The sequence below is a fragment of the Anas platyrhynchos genome, chromosome 4 (assembly GCF_047663525.1).
Source record: "Anas platyrhynchos isolate ZD024472 breed Pekin duck chromosome 4, IASCAAS_PekinDuck_T2T, whole genome shotgun sequence".
Taxonomy (NCBI): domain Eukaryota; kingdom Metazoa; phylum Chordata; class Aves; order Anseriformes; family Anatidae; genus Anas; species Anas platyrhynchos.
Window position 1 is genome coordinate 57,051,410 of NC_092590.1, and position 23,123 is coordinate 57,074,532.

The 23,123-nt window shown below is 38.7% G+C and overlaps 1 protein-coding gene across 4 annotated transcripts in view; it reads left to right on the forward strand.

Annotated features, from left to right (window-relative positions):
- Positions 1-9,020: 9,020 nt before the first annotated feature.
- Positions 9,021-23,123, forward strand: part of ARAP2 (ArfGAP with RhoGAP domain, ankyrin repeat and PH domain 2) — a 127,597-nt gene continuing 113,494 nt past the window's right edge. For 3 of the 4 annotated variants that reach the window (XR_011809211.1, XM_038178433.2, XM_027457268.3), the window contains exons 1-3: positions 9,022-9,152; positions 14,624-15,671; positions 23,008-23,078. Coding sequence is in view for 3 of the 4 variants with exons in the window: in XM_038178433.2 (XP_038034361.2) it covers positions 14,767-15,671; positions 23,008-23,078 (976 nt within the window). In the remaining variant the exon portion in view is untranslated. Of the gene's footprint in view, positions 9,153-14,623; positions 15,672-23,007; positions 23,079-23,123 lie in introns of all 4 variants that reach the window. The other variant, XM_027457266.3, reaches the window with a different exon arrangement.

Below are 23,123 nucleotides of genomic sequence, written 5' to 3' on the forward strand. Positions count from 1 at the left end.
AGTGAGAAGATAATTACAGTGTAAGAGAAACAAAGATGGTGCCATAGATGTACTGTGCCATAGGAATTACATTATTTGCTCTTGTGGGTGGCCCATTTAGCACTACTGCATAATGACCAGTACTGGATGCTTTGAAGGAAGTCATAATCACCTTGGAATATGTAATTACAGGAAGAAAAAAAAAAAAAAAAAAAAAAAAAAAAAAAAAAAAGTATGATTAGAAAGGTATATCTTTTCTAGTGCTGTCCCAATACTTGATGTTAAGCCATAATGCCAGTGATTCAGTGTGGATGAGCCTAATGGTATGAAAGGCAAAGCTCCAGCATATAGTAGGTAGGAAAATCAGAGCCTGTGCTAAATGATGCTGTGGGCTCTGAATTTGCCTTTACATTTATGTTAGCTTCTGTGGAGGTTTCAGGTAAACAATGTAGAGAAACCAAGCCATCCTCAGCTATGCTGAGATAACATGCAGAACATGGGATCATGTTCTAGAACATGCTAACCATGATCTGTGCCAAACTATGCATAGCCATGGCCGTAGGTGTTGTGGTTTAACCCGGCCGGAAGCTAAACACCACACAGCCGTTTGCTCACCCTCCCCTCTCCCTGTCTGGGATGAGGGAGAGAAATGAGAAAACTGAAGCCTGTGGGATGAGATAGAGACAGTTTATTAGGACAGAAAATATAATAATAATAATAATAGTAGTAGTAGTAGTAGTAATAATAATAATATGTACAAAACAAGTGATGCAAAATACAATTGCTCACCACCAGATGACTGATGCCCAGCCTACCCCCAAACAGCCGGCCCCCCCACCCCAGCTAGCCACCCCTATATACTGTTTAGCATGACGTCAGATGGTATGGAATATCCCTTTGGCCAGTTTGGGTCAGTTGTCTTGGGTCTGTCCCCCCCACAGCTCCTGCTGCACCCCCAGCCTTCCCGCCAGCAGGACAGAGTGAGAAGCTGAAAAGTCCTTGTCTTGGTGTAAGCACTGCTCTGCAACAATTAAAAAATCAGTGTGTTATCAACATTCTTCTCATCCTAAATCCAAAACATAGCACCCTACCAGCTACCAGGAGGAAAATTAACTCTAGCCTAGCTAAAACCAGGACAGTAGGTTTGCTTTGTGATCTGGAAATCAGAACAAAATAATCTTTACAGTCTTTATGCACTGTCTTTTAGACTGATTGTTGATAACTGCTGATCAGTAGTTTGAATAATATGGCATGGTAACAAATACTGTCTGTTTACAGATCAAAGACAAATAGGTTTCTTGTGGTTTAACCTGGGAGGCACCACACAGCCATTCACTCACTCCTTGCCCACAGGATGGGGGAGAGATCTGCAAAAGATAAAACTGCAAATGGGTTAGCATAAGGAGAGTTTAGGAAGGAGGAGAAAATATATTAATGTGAACAAGAAAAGCAATTAATGCACTATGCAATCATTCACTACCTGTTGACTGATGATGCTCAGCAGAGACAGCCTCCCCAGCCAACTCCCCCCAGTTTTATTGTACAGCATGAGGCCATATGGTATGAAATGTCCCTTTGGCCAGTTTGGGTCAGCTGTCCTGGTTCTGTCCCCTCCCAGCTCCTTGTGCACCCCCAGCCTCCATGCTGCCTTGAGAAGCTGAAAAGTCCTTGCCTCTGTGTAAACACTGCTCTGCAACAGCTAAAATATTGTTGTTTTATTTTAAATCAAAAACATAGCATCATACCAGCTACTGTGAGAAGAATTAACTCTCCCTGAAAAAACAGGACACGATTGCAGACTGGGACTCAGCATTATGAATTCTCACCATCTTTGGTGACTTTTAGGTGGAAAGAGGAACTTCTATGCCATCTAATCTGTCCTTCAGTACTTGAACATAGGCCTACAAAATTTGAGAACAATGAAGGGGAAGATAAAAATAGCAATATATAACTATGAGTGGCAAGAGGAACTTCTAGTCCATCTAATCAGTACTTGAAAAATCTAAGAATGAAAGGGAAGATAAAAATAGCAATACATACTTCTCAAATCCATACACTATATTGTCCTATTTGTGTTCTTCTACAGGAGATAATCTTGACTTAGCTGGAAACCTACTCCTCCTGGAATCCAGCATGAGCTGTAATATGCATTTCCTGTACCTCAGTTTTGTGAAAGAAATACAAACCACTTTTACTAATGATTCACTTACAATGGACAATTTCTTGAAAGTGCAAGAGAAGTGAATTTAGATAGCAGATAAGAAGAAAAAAGTGGCCTTTCCCTAGCTATAGAATGAAATACTCTAATCAGTTTTCATTACATCTTTTTTTTTTTGTGCTCACATGGACCTTTGGTGTACTGTAGAAACGGCAATGAATGGTTTTAGTTCATTAATTTAAACTAGAATTTCCTTTATTTTTGCACTTATTTCCTTTTCATTTCACTCTGTGCTCAAGAACTGATAAGGCCTCCAGAATTCTGAGCATTTGTGAGCAAGGGGTAAGTTTTGTACTGTGGTAGCTGAGCAGAATATGTAAGTTGATTTCCATAACAGTGTGCATAAAGCAAAAAGATTTAGTGAAACTTTTGATCTTGTATAGGTTTTTTATTTGTGCATACAAAATTGAGGTATCTTAAATCAAGCCTTTGTGTGATACATTGGCTTTCCACTTATTTCATAAGGACAGTACAAGATTACCAGCGTCTCTGAGGGGCCAGAAGCGTGATTAACTGTTTACCTGGAGAAGCTCATAATTTCCACAGCCTCTTTGCTGTTTGTCTCATTTTATAAGATTAAGTAATAACCTGATTATAACCTTTGGGAAAAATTAATTCTTGAAAGAAAAATGCATTTTGATGTGATCAGCAATAATATTTTGTAGTTATTAAACATGATTGATGTTGTTTTAATGTTAGTATTTAATTATATAAGAAAAACTGTAGTTTTTCCTATCCAATATTGAGGTGACACTTATTTAATTGCAATTTTAATTAAACTTTAGAAAGGGAGAGATCATAGAAACATGACATGAAAGTGTTGTTTTCACTTGATGCTGTTTCTTTTCCTAATGATAAACTTTCTCAGTTATACTGCTCTCCTCAACAATGGAGTTAAGACCTCATTGCTCTTAAGAGAGACCCTTGGTACAATGCAATCTTTAAAAGAAGTATAAAATTTGCTGAGCACACAAAGGTGAAAAAGTAGCAAGGTTAATCCGGATGTAAGTGGCTTAGTGTGACCTATTTCAGCAGAGCTCATTTATAAGCTATTTGATTGAGATTTCCAACCCCAACCATTCTTTGATTCTAAAATAGCAACCAAATTCAAGATTTTGGGCAGAATACTTATGCCATCCTTTGTTTGCCTGAAACAACTGAGGTTTGGTCTCACAGTTTTGTGTAACATACTTCACGGTAAAGTGATTAGAGAAACATCTTTGACCAGTCACTGCTGCAACATCAACCTCTCCAGCATGCTGTGAGTAGTGCTCCCCAGCTTGGCTTGGCTACTTTTAGCATTTTGTGTTTGAGCTTGTCACTCAATTTGTTATTTAGGAAAGAGACTGAAAGTCATATGACTTTACTACCTAAAGCCCATTTCACATAATTTCCTGATACTTCTCAGCCTTAACCTAGTAACTTAACAGGAAATTATTCTTGTGCAGATGGGGTTTCTTCATTAAAGTTTTCTACTGAGTTATTATTTATACATACAGTAAGCCTCCAGTTTAGTCTCTATAATAGCATTAGAATCCTGGAAGTAAACCAACTATCACGAAGTGTCTGTGTGTGTGGGAGGGTTGTTTGTTTGTTTGCCTGGGGGGAAAGAGAAAACATAAGAGATATAATGTGTTTCACCAGACCTAAAGAAAAAACATGAAATTATATTGAAGTATTTGCAATTTTAACTGTGATTGTACTTTGGAAAGTTTTTCCCTAAAAATAGTTCTGTGATGTCTAGTATGCTTCATTACTTTCCATGCCAAATTTGTGCAAGGAACAAGTAAAATGAAAGTGGGAAGGAGGTATTTGAAAGAGTGACCTTTAAAACTAACAGCATCTTTAAATGTGCCATATGTGGTTTCTGTAGAATGCGAGAAAACCAGTGCTATGTAGATAAAACCTAATGATTCATTACAATTCAGTCAACAGCACACGAGTTGAATATGGGAGAAGTTACTGCTCTGATGTGTAGAAAAGTTTCTCAGAGGGATTCATTTTCAAATAAATTTAAGAATGCTCCATTAGATTTTTCAAAGATGACAGGAAGTTATGTCAAGGTAACAAGGTCCCGTAAATGAGAGCAATAGCAAAGAAATAAAAAGAACTTACCACATGTTTTGAAGCTGCATTTGTATTCAAAAGCCACTAGAAAACTGTTAAATATAAATGAGAGACAGAAGTGGCAGGATGAGGTCCCACACTGAACACAGGCACTCTGAAAACAAAGTGTTGAAGCTGCCCCTGCAGCTTTTCTAGTGAGAGATGTCTTGGAGAAACCCTAAGTGACAACTGGAGCGAGAGATTGATGTCAGGTATTTTTTAAATTTGATTTTTTTATATGCCTTTCATTTGAAGCAAGAGCTTAACCCTCTTGCTTTGCTAGAATAAATCTGCTGTTTTCATTTTCAGGCTTGTGAACTCAGGTGAGTCTTATACATTGAAGATGCTTTTACTTCCCCATAAGCAATGAATTTAAATAAAGCAGTACTGCAGGCAAAATTCTCATGTTGCCTGCAGATTGAAGCCCATAAAAATGTATGTGAAAGTGGGGGTCACCAACCCACAGGGCAGTATCTGCAAGTTCAGGTGCTGGCTTAAGAGCTGGGACATAGAGGGTATTAGTCCAGGGAAATGCTGTATGGTGTGTTTTGGCCAAAGGCAGTGAGTGGGTGGACCTTCCAGAAATCTCACATTGTAGCAAGGATGTATTCTGAATTGCCATCTTTGGAGACTCCCATTGAAAGTGAGGTCAAATTCAATATTTCTGACTAACTCCTTACTGCAATAGAAGTGCTTTTGGAGCAAACCTAATTACTGTTTTTGTTATTCTCAGAGTATTTCAGTTGATCCAAATAGCTTCTTACCTTCAGGGGACTTTGCATGTGCACTCAAGTGCGATATACAATACATGAGACAGAAAATTAATTCTAACATAACCGTCACCTGCATTGGTGAGGGAAAGAAAAAAAAAATCAGTATGCTGTAAAACTAATCAGTAAACAGTATTGTTCCATTGGTGTTATGTCATTAGTTTCAAAAACAGCATTATGAACATCAGAACAACTTAAAGGGACTACTGCATGAGTCCATCGGTAGTTTTAAGAAAACAGAGACTGCATAAAGGTCAAATGTAAATGAAATAAGATTACTAAAGCCACAATGACTATGCTGTCACACCTGCAAGGAATAACATTAACTAGTTTATAAAATGATAGTCTGAAAATACAAATGTCTCATATGATGTATCTACGATGCTTCTTGAAAATCAGATTGACTATTACACAGTTATGTTTGAAAAATGTGGTATGTATTGAACTAGTTTATAGGTCTAAGTTAAAACGCAGGTTGGTGTCCAGTGAGACGTACAAAAGTTATAATGCACTGAACTGGCCAATATAAATCCCAAAGCCACAGAAACAGTTGAGAACAAATACAAAAACTGAACCTAGATTTCTCAAAACCTGCACTTATTCTTAACTACAGTCCTATCAATTGTTTTTTTCTGAGTCTTTACAGGTGTGTTTTTTTTTTTGTTTTGTGTGTGTGTGTGTGTGTGTGTGTGTCTTATCCTATGTGAAATGTTACCTCATGCTAGAATTCTGCTTTTAACAATTACAGTACATGATTTAATTTCCAAGGTTAGTTTTCATGATATTTTATTAACAATACTGTAACAATAGTACTGAAGCTCCAATCATAATAGAGCTGGTTGGCATTCATCTGCTGGTTGTTTGAGATGTAGCTAACATTTAATTTCTTATAATGCTTAAAAACTCCAAAAACTAAATAAGCTTAATCTTCTCAACACCTTGAGGGACTGCTGGATGAGTTTTATTACTTTTGCTTTAAAGGTAACATGACTGAAAAGATTGCAGAAGACCAAGCTTAGAAAATAGTTCTTTGTATCTTGTTCAGACTGTATTCAATGATAGCATGTGCTGTTTTTACAGCAGTTAAATAATTATATAAAAAGCCACAAACTCAGCTTTTCTGTATATTTTTAGATAGCTGCCAAATCTTGTGTACAATATCAGAGCTACTTGGACACAATCAATAAAGGAAGCCCTTATTTATCTCAGCAGCTTGCTGTTTGTGCAGTTAGAGTACTTAAATCCAAAATACACAGCAACAGAACTGATCAATTTTAAAGATAGACAGATCCAAAAATGACAACAATATCTGGAAAATTGGAAAATGGCTGACGAGTTTGAATTAGTTATATTACAAGCTTAATGAATAATAGTGAAGCAAATATATGCTTTAACTTATAACAGACCACACAGATGGAATGTGGAAGTCTGGGGTTCATTCATATTCTATGGATAAACTCCTGTACAATTTAGATGATATTCCATCTTCAGTTAAACACAGACTTACTTGGTTATTCTTATATTGGTTATACTGATCATATTAAAAATAATCAGATGAATCTCAGTTGCTGGAAAACAAGATTATCTTGAAGATTTATGTAATCATAATTCTGAGCAAGAAAGCAAACTTACTGTGTTCACTATGAATGACCTTCTTGTATGGCCATATGTGTTTTAGGATACAAAAGGCACGAATACCTTCTAAAGGGCATAGCAAAAGTATTGCAACTTCCACTTAACACGAATTTCTAAACCAAATCTTCAGCTACTTAAAAAACATTACTGACCTAAAAAAATTTCATGATAGCAACATAGAAACTCATGGGCCAAGGAAATTATCAGATAATAAAATCTCTGCAGTTAAACCTGCCAACAGATTTACAAAACTCAAATATATCAACAAGCCTTAGAATAGTACTGTGCTTTATGTCATATCTGAATTACATCAGAACTAAGAAGTTGTGGTTTCCTTTTATATATGCAAAAGGTTATTTAGTTAGTTAGTTTTAGTTTTGCTTTACCACAATGGTAGAAAGCTGCCATTTCGTGCTTCGTTACAGAGAACTGTGTGCCATAGATAAACCAGAGACTTGAGAACTTTCTTAGAATCTGATAAATTACACTGCTAAAACAGCATCCCTCCCACCCTCCACCCCCCAAAAAAAGTAGTAATAAAAAAAATCTCAGATCTTGTGTTCTCATCTAGTGGTCAAGAAAAGAAAAGTGGCTAGTTCTGGTTGAAACATAGCGTGTCAGGGTGCAGAGCACGATGTTATGCTTTGAGGGAAGATGCTATTAATGCACAAATATAAATATGCTGAGGACAGCCTCTTTTAGTGAATTCTGTGTGAGAGTGACAGCTGTTTTAAACAGCGAGAGGCCTGTCATCTGTAGTCTCTGCTGCTGGTCCACTTACATGGGCAAATCACGTGGGTCTCCTGGAAGAGAAGGAGAGGTGGATTTTATAGAAGGACTTGGGCTTTCTTGGTAGAGAAGAGTTCAAAGGTATTATTCAACTGCCATACCTAAAAACTTGCAGGAAAGAGAAATTCAGCCCAGTGAAGCTAATTCAGCTAATTAAGTGGATACTTGCATGGCAAGGTAAGCCTTGCAAAGACGGCAAGTCTTTTGTTGTTTTCAAGATATGAATCTTTCAAATATTTTAAATTACTGTGGTTAAAATTCCTTTTCTAAGTCAGCATTCATTGGCATTCTTACTGTTCTGAAAGGAAGCTAGGCTTAGCTCGGGATTTTAGGCAAATCTCTAATCGGATGAGTCTGTGAGCCTTAGATTACAATCCAGAAAAGCTATGGCCAAAAAGACTGTTTGTGTACCTGAGTCACATCTGTACAGCAACTTGGTTTGGAAATATATGGGTCCATTTGCAAACGATTGGGAACGACATTGAGCCAGGCTCGGCAAAATGATTAATAGAATGTCGGTCAAGAGAATTATGAATTTCTTTAGGCTACCTAGAAAAAGCAAAAACAAAAGTTTGCACTGGTGTAGGACTTTCTTACCATAAAATTCACTTGCATAATACAAGTTTGGGATATTAAATTAACTGCATTTTTTAGTAGACTGGTATTTGGGCATTTAATAGGTAGGGTGCGCAGCAGGATTTTCAGAAGTGTTTGGGCGCAGGTGGGATTGGCTCTGTAATGCTGAACTTCACTCCTTCCACTTGTTGCAGTGGGGAACCGGAGAATGAAAAAGTTGCTTACGATTGAAGTTGTGATCTGAAACCTCATTTTACTACCATGGCACTCCTCAGCCTCCGACGATCTTTAACAGCCTCGGTGTGAGTCGGGCTACGTAGTAAGGCTATAGTTAGCATGCAATAAGCAATCTTTGCAGCAGGCAGAAGAAGGCAGGTTTACTTGCTCCCAAGGAGGGCTTTACTGGCCTGTTTTTCGGGGTAGACCTCGGCTGTTTCAGCAGAGGCCCCCGGGGCATCCCCAGCCTCACCTCGAGGTGCTCGGGGCCCACGCGGTGCGAGGGGGGCGGCTGCTGGAGCGCGTCGAAGCGCTTTTCGGTCTCGCTTAGTGTAATAAAACGCGACTTTCGGCAGCGTGTCACTACCTCACGGGCGCGGGCGAGTTCCTAGAAGCGGGGCAAGTCACACGCTTTACTTAAAGCTTCCTAATTTCATCCAGCCAAGCGAGGCGTGAGGGCGCTGCGCCCCCCGCGGGGCTCCGCTGGAGGGCAGCGGGGAGGCCAGGGGGAGCCCCGCGGCCATCTCGCCCTGCGCCCCGGGGGGGTAAAGGAGAACCCCGGGGTCGTGCTCCGGGGCCGTGCTGTGGGGCAGGCAGCCTTCCCCAAGCCCCCAGCCAGGTTCCTGAGGCAGCACACCGCCTCGCCAGCCCAGGTGCGGCCGCCTCCGGAGGGAGGGAAGGGGAGGGAAGGGAGCGGAGCGCCGCGGGCGCGGCTCGCCGGGGAGCAGCGCGGGGGTGGGGTGGGGTGTGGAGGCAGGCAGGCAGGAAGGAAGGAGAAAACGAGCGAGCAGGGGGAGAGGAGGGAGCCCAAGCGGTCTTAGGCCGTCTCCTCCTTCCCCTTCGCGGCTGCTCGTCGCCAGGAGGTAAGCCAGCTGCCGAGGGGCGCAAGGCTGGGAGCATCCGGCCCGGCTCTGCTCGGGAGGCTCCCCGGGATGGGCCAGGGGTGCCCGGGGGTGTCGTGGTAATGGGGGGGCCGGGGAGATGGAGCCTGGTGGGCAGGTAGCGTGCGTTTCCCCGCCCGTGTGCTGCTCGCCTTAATCGTTTTAACGGTCCGTATGTAAATGCCAGCCGAGGCAGGGCGCTTTGTGGTGTATTTATTTACTCCGGGTACTTTCTGTGAAGTTAGGCGCAGGCTTCTCGGTAAGCTGCCTGCGAGTTTTACCGGACGGTGCGTGAAAGTCGCTGTGGCGGAGCGCAACAGTGCTGGGATGCCCTTACTGATCGGAAAGGCAGAGCCGGGACGTGGCAGCCCCGTGTCGCCGCAGCAACTCGCCCGAGTGCGCCCGGCCGGTGCCGCCCCGCTGCGCGCCGCGCTCCCGACGCCGCGAGTTGCTCCACAGGAATTTCTGGCGGCGTCAGCCTTCGCTCCCAGGCGGCGAAGGTGGCCGAGCTTTCCTCTGAAACAGAAGCCTTCCGAAATAAAAAAAAGAACGAGGAAACTATGTGAGCGGAGGATGTGCTCGAAAGTATTTCGTAATCGTGCTGAACTAAGTCACTTCGCTGCTTTTGGGCAAGGAACTATGCTGGTTGCCATTGGTTACGTTGCTCTGTGTTGACCCAAATGCTAATTCAATAAGTGACACCTTTAAAATGGTCACTTCAGAGGACCTTTTTTTTTCTTTTTTTTTTTTGAGCATGCCGAAAAGAAAGATCTGTAATGATCTACAACACTTCTTATGCCTGCTAATCTTGCCAGTTTGTATGCAGTCAAGCCCAATGGGAGGGTGAAATTGACCATCAGCAGATTTAATTCTGCTCCTTGGTAAGTCCTAGAGCAGTTGTTTTGTTTTGTTTTTTTTTTCACCCCACATTTATTTGAAACTTAGTGAAGCATGTGGTTTAGCAGAAGCTGGGAGCAAGCCTGAACTTCCTTGTATTTGTTGAACTCATCACTGGAAGTGTGACTGGCTTGCTGTGTACTTCGGAAGATTTCTCTAGGCTGGCATCAGTAGTTTTCTTAAAAAGGAAGAAGAAAGTCTCATTTGAGTATTGAGTAATGAGAAACACTCATTTGAGTATTTCTATATTCAGCTATAGCCTTCTGTTTGTGCGTTTTGTTAAAAGTTGGCTGGCTTGCTTCAGCATAGATTTGTTTATCTGCATACATCTTCCAATCAGTGATGTCTTGCAGACTTCTCCAACTTGAAAATCATGGAATGGAGGCCATATCAGTTGGCACATTTTTTTAAAATGTTAGGTACAAGAACATATCTTCCATGTGAGGAAGCATCCTGAAAATTATGTATTTTTTTCTGTGCCAGTGTTGTCTTGGAGGCCATGTAGCAGCTCTTTTCTGCAAAACAGAAAGACCTGGTATGCCTGAGTTCTTCTACCTCATTGTCTAAGTTCCTTCCGTAAGAGGAGAAAAGGAAGGATGGGAAAATCATTTTGAAAAGAGTTTGAGAAACATCGTCATCTGGGGAAGAAAGTTGGATGATCCCATGTAAGGCTTTTGATGTCCAAAACAAATGGCAATTTATCACATGCCAAAAGCATATTTTCTTAGAAGAGAAGCCCAGATGGATTCCCTTGTATTGCTTTTTCCACATAGCAATTTGGACACTTTACACATATTTCTGTAAAACTGAATAGTCAAGTGTCTTCCAAGAAGCTTTACTTCATATACCCACTATAGCATTCTCCTAATTTGCGTGAATGTGTTGAATGAGTGGCTTTTGTCTGTGTGACTCTACATCAGAGGATATGACAGCGCCCTTAGAATCAGTTTTATTTAAGAAAGATCAAAATTTCCCTCTTTTTTTTTTTTAATACTTATTTCTGTCTAATACTATGGGACAATCTATTTTGCCCTGCTGCTCAGAGTAAAAGCTTTGTTTTGCAGGATGTATGTGACCATGTGAACCAACCTTTAAGACTTCTTTTTACTTAAGTTTCCATAGTGGTACAGTTACTGATGTGAAAGTCAATGTACAAACGGGCATATATCACATACATATGATCACTGCATCTTCATATGTAATATTATACAAACTGTATTTGTGTGAATTATTCTACAGTTGAAGTTACGAAGTTTTATTGATATTAATTTATTTGAAATAGTTTACTATTTTGAATAAGGTGGTCCTTGAGTTCTATTTTTCTGTACACTTGAGCTTAAGGCTGTAGTAAGGATAAAACATACAATGTAAGACATGATAAAGTATTTATCTTCTAGCCCGTGTTAAAAATATTCACTGATTGTGTGTATCACAGAATCGTATTTATTTAGTTTTATTTATTTAAAGCGTCATCTAGGCATTCAAACCAAAATAAGCAAAACCCTCAGATCCACAAATACCAGTAAGTTTCACAACCAATATTTGTGTATCATTTACTGAGTTGTATAGGTGGGTCAGATCTATAGCATGTCTTTAGAAGTCTCAACTACAGCAACTTCTAGCAACTACTGAAACAAAAAATGGCTTTGGCTTCAGCTCCCAGCATTGCTGGCATTTTGTGGTCAAAACGCTGTCTTAGTGAGCAGTTTCTTCCTTTCTGGGCCTGCTATGTGTTATTCTGGAAAATATGCAACAAAAAGAAATTATGTTCTTCGCATTTAGAAACAAAGTTTGTTCTGTGCTTGGTAATCCTGTGCATTGTATTGTGGTTTGTACTGAGATGTGTGAGGATCCAAATAACCGATGATACATGGCTATTGGAGTTCCTGAAGTAGCAGGATGGAGGTGTTCCAGATTAAGGTGTTGGCAAAGCTGTTGCACGTAGAAAAAACAATACTTAGATATGGAAAAGAGTGTGTGTAAGTAAATAGAAGCTACTTACTTAAGTGCCTTTTGTTTCTGTTGGAGGCGGAGAGATTGGGAGAATGATACTGCTTGAAAATAAACGCTAACACCTTGGGGTTAGGACCCTAAATAGCACCACAAAACCGTGAACTACCAAGGAAGTTCTGGAAACAACAGACAAAGTATTTCAAAATTGAAGTTGAAATTATTTAATTGATAGGCTAACACTGGAGGTGGTTTTTCATGTATGTGAGTGTGTGTACTTTTTTTTTTTTTTTCACAATGGGTACGTGAAACAGTGCCTGCTTGATATTTTCTTCTGCCATTAGTTATTTCTGTAGTAATTATAAAATTAAGAAAATAAAAAAACCTTAACACAGTATGTATTTATATATGCATTTTGGTGGTTTTAGAGATGGCTGATGGGTATTACTGGCAAATTTTATCATTTGAGAAGGGGGGGCTTAAATTTTTAAAGAAATGATGGGTGTTTAGATATGTGCTCATGTTGAAGAAGGACAAAGTTAAATCTAATTCTTATTCTAAAAGTTGCTTGTTAATCAGTGTAGCTCAATCCAGGCCTCTTTGAATTAAAACGACTTCTCAGTGAGAGTTAACTCTCTAACAGACTTCATCTCTCAAGAGGCTGGTACGTGGCCTATGGAGTTCTCTCTCCAAAAATCTCTAATTGAATGCCTTTCATATTGAAGGTGGTAAGTCACTGCTTGCAAGTCTGCCAAGCAGCGATCAAAGCTATAAAAATGCATCGCAAAAAATGAAGTTGAATATATTGGCAAGAATCTAAAGAGTTCTTGTAAATAATGGAACTTTTGTGATAAATGTGCTGATCTGTACGTCTTCCAGAAGAGTGCGGGTTTATTCAACTTCTTTTTCTCTTTACTATGCCGTACATACACACGCATATATGGTGTAAGTGCAGAGTTTTTTCCTGTTTTCGATTAGTTCTTTCTGAAAGTGTGGGAGTAATAAAGGTAGTTACAAAACTGCAAGAGAAAACTTCTAGTGATTAAACTAGTTATTCATAGTAATGCTAGAGTACAATTACTCATAGTGGTGATAACAATTATGCTCCATTGATTATGTGATTTTAAATTTATATGTGTTTGTATGTGTCTTTGGGGAATGAGGCAGGGCATGAAGATTCATTTATGACTGCTTGGCTGAATAATGACTTATTTATTCAAAAGGCATTAGGGAAATTGTATAGGAAGATGTTTTATCCTTTATTGGAGCAATTGATATAGTACAAAAGCAGCCAATCTTTCAAGCTTCAATTCTAGATCATAAGTAGTGCCCTCTTAGTCAGGAGATGTTTTGGAGAATAAGGTGTACCTAATATCTGCTACCTTGGGTGTATGCTGGGCATGTGAATCTTTTTCTTTCAGGCTGCTATTTAGGTCCTACGCTCTCCTGCCGAAGCTGTTCTTTCTCTAACAGGCTGCTCCAGGCTAGTACCTGCATGCCAGGGCAGCTGCTACAGTCAGCAGCTTTCCCTAAAGCCAAATGACTCTTTGTACAGGAAGAGGGAGGAGGGAAAAAAACCTGTTGTCTGCTGCTGGTGTTAAACCTTCTTTAAAGACATGATTTCAGGTTGTCTCAAACACCTTCTGAACACAGGAGCTTCTCCATCTGCTTTGGATTTTGTAAACTATGGATTTGGATATGGCCATGAAGGAAGGAAAAGTTGAAATGGGTGAAATCAGGGGTGTGCAAGAGCTGAGTTGGAAAATACTGAAGAGAAACTGTCATGGTTACTTGAGGTACCAAAGGTCCCTAGCATGGAGGCCAGAACTTGCCTCTGGTTATGCCTCTGCAGTTTGTGACCACAGGAGGTGCTTCCTTGCCAGAGCCAAGAAGCTACCACTTAGCTGTTTCCTGCGTTCCTGTCCGACAGTTCTTTGAAGAACACGTGCCTGATCTGTAAGGCATGTTTTGATCACCTCCACAGCTTTCTGGCTGTGGTTCTTAAAAAAAAAAGTAGCAGCTTAAATTATTTATTTTCTTTCTCCAGACATTCTCAGAAGTGGCTCTACCTTTGCAAACTGTTGTGTTAGTTATGGCACTTACTTGGTGGGAACGCTCTAGCCAGTGATTATTTTTTTTTTCTTTTCCCTGCTGAAAGTCTGTTTCTGTGCTAAAAAGCTTAAGGCTCAGAAGATAAAGGAGTGGAACCTGCACTCTGTAGTTAATTGGTGCCAGCATGGGAATGGGAAAGCTTTGGGTTCCAGCTCTGGTCTTAGTTCACTTTTTCTACCATTTATATCCAAGTACTGTATAATAAGTTGTTTGGAGATAAGTGGTTCACATCTTGTAACTACTAGGATTATATGTTTTAAAACTATTACTTGTGCTAAGGCTTTGATTTTGCTCTTCTCTTTGTACAGGAGAAGATAAAAGGATGGAGAGGTTATGCTGTTTACCCTGCTTGAAATTTTCATATGTGCACAATTTAAAAAATTGTAGTGTACAAACAGCAGGGAGCCTTTCAGAATTTTATTCAAGATTAAAGTAAATTCAGACCTCTGAACTGAGTTTTCTTTCTTTTTAAATACCCTTTTTCTTTTCCGTAGGTTTGCAGCCTTAAAAAATAAAATCAGAAACTAAAGAAACTTGAAGTGTCTCAAAGAAACTGCATTTTCCATTGGCTGACTGATGACAAATATAGAGAGCTTCTTTGCCTATGAGTATGCCTGCATCTTGACTATATTTCTACATGACTGTGAGGGGCACTGTTCGGAATGAAGCTGCCATCATGTCATCCACAGGCAATGACACTGATATTGAAGAATTCTTGGTCAACATTAACTTAGGGCAGTATCTTCCTAACTTTAAAGAATATGGCTATAACATTGTGACAGATTGCACAGGCATAAACAACAGCGTGCTTCAGCAAATGGGAGTGCTGCCTACAGGGCACCGCAGAAGGATCCTTAAGCAGTTAGACACTGCTCTTTCAAAAAGACAAGGACATTTACTGAACGAAAATGTAAAACTCAAAGACTCGACAGGTTTAGAAAAGAAGCAATATTTGTGCGTGGATGAGGATTCTCCAGTAAGCAATTTAAATGCAGGTGAGACTGACTTGATACCTGCAACATCGTCAGTGCAACTTCCTAATGAAGCTTACTTTGGTGAAGAAAGGTTCAAACTTGGAGAGCAAAACTTATCGGAGGCAAGTGATGATAGCATTACAAATTTGGATTTTTCTGGTTTATACCAGAATTCAGACAGCATAGTAAAAGCTGTCAGTCTAAGTGGAAGTATTAAGATGAATGCTCAGCCGGATACATCATTGGAAGAAGCTGCTGCATACCAAACTGATGAGCACTTGGCTGGCCGTTTGGCATTTTGTGATCCTCCTTCTTCGTTTGCTCATTCATGTGAGACAAAATACAGTGAAAACAAACATCTCGTGCTTGCAGATGAGGATGATCTATCTGATTGTGAGCCAAGTTCTCAATTCTTTAAGTTTCAAGGAGAAATGATAAACAATGACTTATATGATTCCTGTACACAAAACAGCACGACAGTATTTCCAAGAGCAAGTCGGTCTTTTATGTTAAGACATCGACCTGTGCCAGAAATCCCTGAATCAAGCAAAGTTGAGACTTCAACCAGGTAATTGTGGTTTCTTTTTAGCGAAGAATTGTTGTAGAAATTATGGGACTTTTTTTTTTTTTTGTGGGGGGGGAAGGGGCTGTATGGGCAAAGGGTGTCTTTTTCTGTGGATTTTTTTTATATGTGCTGTAAATAGCTTGGCTCTGACATGAATAATCCTAAGAAGGATTAAGCAAGTCAAAAGTGCAAGTGGGAGTTTAAAGGGAAATTCTAGAATAGTGTCACATTATAATCTCTGCATCTGCTTACTTTGAGAGAAATGAATCTTCATTGCTTTAGGAATAGCCTGTGTTTAAAAACAACTATATCAAACATTTTTTAAACTCAATCTGTATGCGCTTCAGATAGAGAAGAATGAAAATACATGTTACAAAAACAAGATTTAAAAAGAAAAAGCTGTTGAATCTATTCCAAACCAAAATGTTACTGATATGCTGGGGTTAGCATCTCATTAATAGTATCTAATGAAATTCTGCTCTGTGGCAAGAAAATGGTTATAAAACAGTAAATTCAAGAGGATAAAAATTCATCCTTAAGTATAATAATGTGTTTTTGTTAGGGAAACAAGAGTTATAATTGTGTATTCAAGTTATGTTTTAGTACCTTTTAAGGTTGTACCTTTCAGAAAATACTGTTCTTAGAAAACAAAGGTTTATTATTTTATTCTAAGTCTTGGATTTAAAAGATCTAGGAAATTTTGCACAGCTGTGTGTATTAAGATACTTTCATCTGAAAAATGAGGCAATATTTACAAAAGCCCTCTTGCCTGTTGAATGTGCTGTATGGTGTAGCCATCCTGTAAGGATGTATCTGTACGTGTATGAAGGAGGATTTCTTAGACAGGATCGCATATGTGGATGTAGAAAGATGATTTGAAGTATTAGCCTTAAAACATAGAACTCTTCAGTAAAATTTATATTCTTTTAAATTAGAATAGGATGCTTCATGGAGGAGGAAATTATATTATGCTGTCAATCTAAAGCAACGATTTTCTTCAGGATGGCTCTTGGACTGATTTCTAAACTGGTTGTCATCTAACTGTTAATGCAGAAAATGAATGCAACCGGTTTGGCATGTTAGGTGTTGGCTTCTGCTGGTATTCATATGGCATATGAATATTATCACTATTCATATAGTGAAACTTGGACTTTAATGATGCTTGTAGCGTATCTTTTTTTTGAGGCATTCCAGGAGGAAGAAATAGGAGGGAAAAAAAGAAAACCAAGTGTTTTTTTTTATTATTTTATTTTAACCAGCTATAACTTACATGGAATTTTGTAGGATGACAAAAAGATGCCTCTTCAGTCAAAAGACATTTTATTTGGCAATTGGAAAGGCTTTTTCTAGAGGATGGAGGTGGAAGGTTTTCATAATTCATGGAATCCTTATAAGGATTCTGTGCAGCACTGGTGAAATTGGCTTGGAGAGCATCCAGTAAAGGTTGTTACTTTATGATAAATTGCATAGTTTGCATTCATTTCAAAAGATTCATGTGATGTGGGTGTAGATTTTGATTCCTTCAAAATGGCAGAGTTTGCAATTAGTCTAAAAACTAGTGAGGAACACTTGCTGTCTGTAACAAACAGTTTTTGTGGCTTGTTTTGCAAAAAGGCAATGGAATGTAGGGGAAAAGATCTGATGTTACAATGTAACTCCAGACCTCCATTAATAACATTCAAATGATACCATAATTTAAAAATAAGAGGCAGTGAATGTACAGCTGATCACAATATTATGGGCTGTATACACAAAAAGTATCTTCCCCCAGATTTAATCGTGCTATTTTTGATTTTGTTAATTGTAAAGTTTTACTTGTCATGCTTGGTAAGTGTCTCAGGGAGAAGAAAAACTCATGCAAAGACACATGCAAAGTTTTGTCACTGTAGCCGTATCCAAATCATCAGGTTGTGCTTTTTTTAGCCTTTTTTTTTTTTTTTTTTAAACCACTAGCTGTGCCTGGAAGGGACGTGTCTGAGAATGTTTTGTATTTGTCTTTTTCATCTGCATATCTCAGCAGTTAGAAACATCATTAGCGAGTTTATACACGCCCTAAGTGCAGAGTTTTCCCAAGCATTTATAAGTTTCTTTTAGATTAATGAAAGATGTTAATATTAAATGCTTTAATACAGTTGTCTGGTTGAACAGGTGGAGAGGCAACAATTCTTTGCAACAAAGAAAAGATTTGCATGCTCTACTTGGAGAAAAAAAAAAAAAAAAACATATATATAATCAGTCTTCTAAAACACCAAGAAATTGTGCTTATTGAAACTTTGAAGTATAAACACTTTTCAATGGGGAGTGGCTTTACATTAACTTCTGTGGGGTGATCATTCCCACTGCATATAACAAAGCTACTCCTGCTGAGCTGGAACGGGAATCTAATGCTAAAAGATAACAATGACTAGCTACTCTTATCTCTTCTGAGAAACAATCACCCAGTAGAGATAGCATGCTGTGTTTATGGTGTTCCCACCATACCAGTAAATCCTTCAGATCCCGGTGTCTTAGAGACTGATGTGTGACTGGGTCACTAACATTGTTTCCACATTCTGATTTGTGAACTCCAGCTTTTCTTCTTCATCTTTATGCTCCAGTTATAACAATGTAGAAATCCTGAAGGACAAGCAGCAAGTCTGTCAGATGAAGATCAAGAGTAAACCAGAGCTTCTAAACAGAACTTAAACTTCATAGAAATGTTCATGACTAACCTTGCTGAGTATTTTTTTTTTTTTTTTTTTTTTTTTTTTTTTTTTTTTTTTAGAGGCAAAGAATTAATACATAACTTTAAAGTGGTGGCTTGCAGTGTCTTTAGCCTCAGGAAAGATCATGTCTATGCAATCCTATAGGAAAGACAAACATTCTCAGCTGATTTTTATTGATAGACGCTGGTTTCATCCTTATCATACTGTGTGAAGGCTTTCTGCATAGAGGCAGAGAATTCCAACTGAAATCTACTGGGAAACCTCTTGTCATGCATGGATGTTGGCCTTAAAGCTTTATGCAAGGAAATGCTTTTCTCATGATCTCTTAAGTGCCTTCTAACACTAAAAGCTTGTACAGTAGGTCTGCTTGTGGCCCTTTGTAGTGCTGTGACTCTGTTACTTTTTATTACTAATAACGTGCCTGCACCTCTTCTAATTTTGTCTACTTTCCTGTGCCTTGCTTGTGCTCCTAGCTCTTACCTGTAACAAAACATGCAGTCAGCTGGTAGGACACCATGATGTTTTAGAAGTTGGAAGTACCTTGCTTTTCTTTCTTTTTGCAAGTATACTTGGCACCGCTGCAGTACTGGGGTGCAGAATTAAAAACATACCAAAACTTATACAATGTTCCTGACAAATCATTGTGCAGATCTTTCTAGCTCTTTCAGATAATTAGCACTGAAGCAATGTTGGGTTCTTGCCAGCTAGTTTTTTCCTTCTTATCACAGCATTATGAGCTCACTATTGATACAGAAGTAGTAAACATTGCTCTGAAGGCCTTCAAAAACTTCTGAAGGAGTTCTGAAACTAGGGGGTTGCAAATCATGTTTCAAGATTGAAATAATCTGGCTCAACAGGTCTTGATAAGACCATTAGAACCTTTTGCAATGAACTTCTGAGACCCTTTATTTTATGCTTAAGTGACTAGTCTTAAATTTTTAGTGTAGTTTCCCGATAATGTCGTTGAACAGAATAAAGGATTAGACAGAGGAGGGTGCAAATTTTGTGGCCTCTCTTGGTACTTTTGGTTACTTCTTACCCATGCAAGTGAAGAACTGATGCCTCTAAGATGAAGTGAAAGTATTGCAATGGATGGAGCTAACCACATGCATGCCCTTAGCCCGAGATTAAAGATAAGCGTGGAGATACGGAAACCTCTGAAGCTACCTTGGACCATGTTGTTTAGCAGTTGCTCTGTAGCTCTGGTTGCACCCTTTGGAACAGCAGTGCCTTTAAAGGGAAAGCTAAGCAGGTGTGTCAGGTGACAGAGCTGATTGTTGTGCAGTGCCACCCAAGTAATGTTTCAGACTGACCAACACAAAATACATCCAGGCTTTCCACATCCTCCGACTCTGTCGCTTGTGTTGTTCAATGCTGATTGCTTATTGCAGGAAAGAAGAAATAGTCCAAAAATAAATCTGGAAAAACTGCTGCGTTGCTGGAGGGGCAGGAGGAGGGAGGGAAAGAGGACTTCAGTGTATGTATGTACATGTATACAGAGATACTGTGTGCCTGTCCTAGTGCTGTCCATTTTGTGCAAACAGCCGCTGCTGTAGTGGAAAGTTAGCAGTGCTGGTATTCTTCACACTCCGTTGCGGGCATGTAAGTGGTTGAGATTGCTAATGAGGTTTCCAGGATAGTGCTGCTGCCTCCTTCTACTCTGTATGTGGTCACACAGAGCATAGGAGGGAGAAGCTGCTCTATCTCTTCCTTTGGCCAAGTATCTCCCTTAATTGACTTCTGCAAGCAGCCTATGAAGCCCAAGGCTCAAACAGCACGGTAGAGCACTTTGGACATATTCATGTAAAGGGAGGGCTAGGTCTCGGGTAGAAAATGTGATGATTGAAAACAAAATCTTCATTCACATAAAAACACCCAGCAGATGAATGCCAGTGAAGACTCTGAAGCACTGACTGCTTCCACTGAGCTCTCTCCCTCGCTTTATTTGCAGGCATGTATAGAACAAATCGTCTCAGCTCTCACCTTTCCAGTCTCTCAGCCTTCAGCAAGACAAGTTGCTGCCTCATCACACCCTTTCATCCTGTTTATACACAAGGAAAGGGTGGTGGGGAAGAGTATGCAGCCCGAACCACATCCTGTATCACTTAATTTATGAAAATAGTTAGTCTTAACCTCCACAGTTGTAACAAAGAGATAATATAATTAAAATTATGTTTATCTGTGTATAATTGGTACTTTGTGATTTGCAGGCTACTTGCACTAACTGTCCTATAGAGAGCAAAACAAAGATGATGATAATCTCAAGAAGTATTCAGTTTTGGAAATGGTTAAGGAAAGTCATGTTTATGTAGATAAGTTTTTTGTTGGTGGTGGCTTTGATTTTGTTTGGTTTTGGTTTGTCGTTTTTTTTTTTTTTTTTTTTTTTTTTTGTTTTGGTCTTATTTGCCCCCAAATAAGTCTTCTTTATTTTTCTGTCATTTAATGTAGGAATTTATTTTGTACAACAATTGACAAGGATGACAAATATTGTCCTCTTGCACTCTATTTTTTTGTTATATTTAATCTCTCAAGCAGATATTCAGAGTAAACTATTTTAAGTATTTATTGAGGTAGTTTTTACTTGGCATAAGGTAAAACTTCCCATTCCTAAAATGTCCAAAAAAAAAATTATTTGGGGAGTGTGTGGGGGGAACACCCTGCAGTTCATATTTTTAACAGATTTTCTTACTTTGTATGGAGCATATACACGTAGACACTTAATACAAACAAACCAAAAAAAAAAAAAAAAAGCAGGTCTTTATAAGTTGCTTTATCATTTCGCGTTTCCTGATGAGTTTACCAGTATTACTTGTGACTCATTGCTATTACCATTGCCCACTTTTAAATCCTTCCACTCTGAAACTAAGCCTTTCACTCACTGTTTTACATAGGGAAGAAAACCATCAGTTTAAAATCTCTTCTAGTCAAAGCTGATTATCTGTCCCTCTCAAATTCATATTAATGCTATTAGTACCCTTAAAAACAACAAACAAATCCTGTCTCTGTTGAAAAATATTATTTCTATTTATGTATTTATTTGTAAGCATTCCGGGTTAGTACAAATGCATGAAGTTAATTTGTTAATGTAACTTCAAAAGATTGTAGCTACATCAATTTTAGTAAGACACATGAAGGAACACAGTGTTATGTAGTTTTTGTAATTCGAAGAGTGAGCAGTTACTATGTATGGAGCTAGGCCATGATCCACTTCAACTGGGCAAACTCATCCTATGTTTTCTGAGAATCGGATCTTACAAAATACCATCAAGAAACATAATTCATACAACCAGGATAAAATTTGTAAAGGTACTTGTTATTTCAAAGTACAGCTTCCATATTGAATTTAATTCAGCAATTTCCTTGGGGCAAATAGAGGCATAGATTTAAAATGATACAAAATGGTAGTTCATAAACATACGCTTTCTTGTCATAGGGAAATATCAGCCTGTAATGTAGAGTTATTCAATTTAGATGTCATGGGGTGGTATTTCTGGAGTTTTGAGCATAACAAACCTTAAAAACATAAAATTCACCAATAAGTCTAGTGGGGAAATGAAAATCAGATATTGATATTTTTATTAAAACATTTATCTTTGGCTTTGAAAGACGGAGAATCTGCAAACTCTTAGAAAAAGCTTAAAGGATCTTTTATAGCACTTATGAATCAATGAGTATTCTGTAATGATGCAGAAGGATCTGTATCGCTGATATTTCAAGTGGAGAAAGTGATATAAAGAAGAGAAATTACTAATTACTTGTGTTAACAGGTGAAATCAGAATTTGATTGAAAGCAGACTGAAAACAGACTGCTGCAGCAGTGAAGATGGGTTAGAAATGTACTACTTCAGGTGTATTTTCTCCTATTCTGTTATTCTAAAGCCGCTGCATTAGCCTGAAATCTCAGTAATAATAGTGAAAACATGATCTTTTTCCAGCAGAAATGTACCTCTTTACATGGAATCCCTGAAATACTTAGGAGCTAGCACAACACCAATAAAAAAAGTAATTTTTCTCCTGTGTATGGGAATACATTCTTGCATATCTACAAAATGCACAGTCATAGGTGCAGGTGGTATCAAATAAATGTCATTTATGTCTCAGATTGAAAGTTTATTAGGGGAAAAAAAAATAATGATTGGGAATTAAAAATTTTCAGCACTTTTTTTTTTTTTTTTTTCAGTGGTTCAAGGCATCTGGTTTGTCTGTATGCCTAGGCTCTATGCTTAGAGCTCAGTGTTGAAGATTTGGCTTTGATACTATGCTGTTTTTTTTCAATGCATTTGTTGGTATTGAATGTGAAGTAGAAGGGATGGTAGAGGATGGGGGAAGAATGGGGGATCCCCATGCTTCCCAGAGGTCTAAATGTATGTTAAGGCATTCAAAACCAAAAAAAAATAAAAATCTGAACGTGTGTGTTAGGATCAGTGAAGTATTCAGCATCATGAAGAGAGAAAGAAAGAATGTTGGATATTTCAAATTCAGTCAGAAGTCTTTTCCAAGACTTAAAATTGACTATTTCTACATTTGCATGTAGTTGTAATACTTTGTTTACCTGCATAAGATGTCTTTGCTCCATGCTCCATTTCTGGGAAATTTCACTTAATATTTCCATTTTGTGCTCTGTTTTGTTCAAGCTCCCTTCAGAAAAGAAAGAACGTGGATCTTACAAATGTACCTTGTGCTGGGAGGCAAGCTTCACAAAAAAGTGAGTTAAGCATGCTGGTACTTACATCTTGAATATTGAGACAAA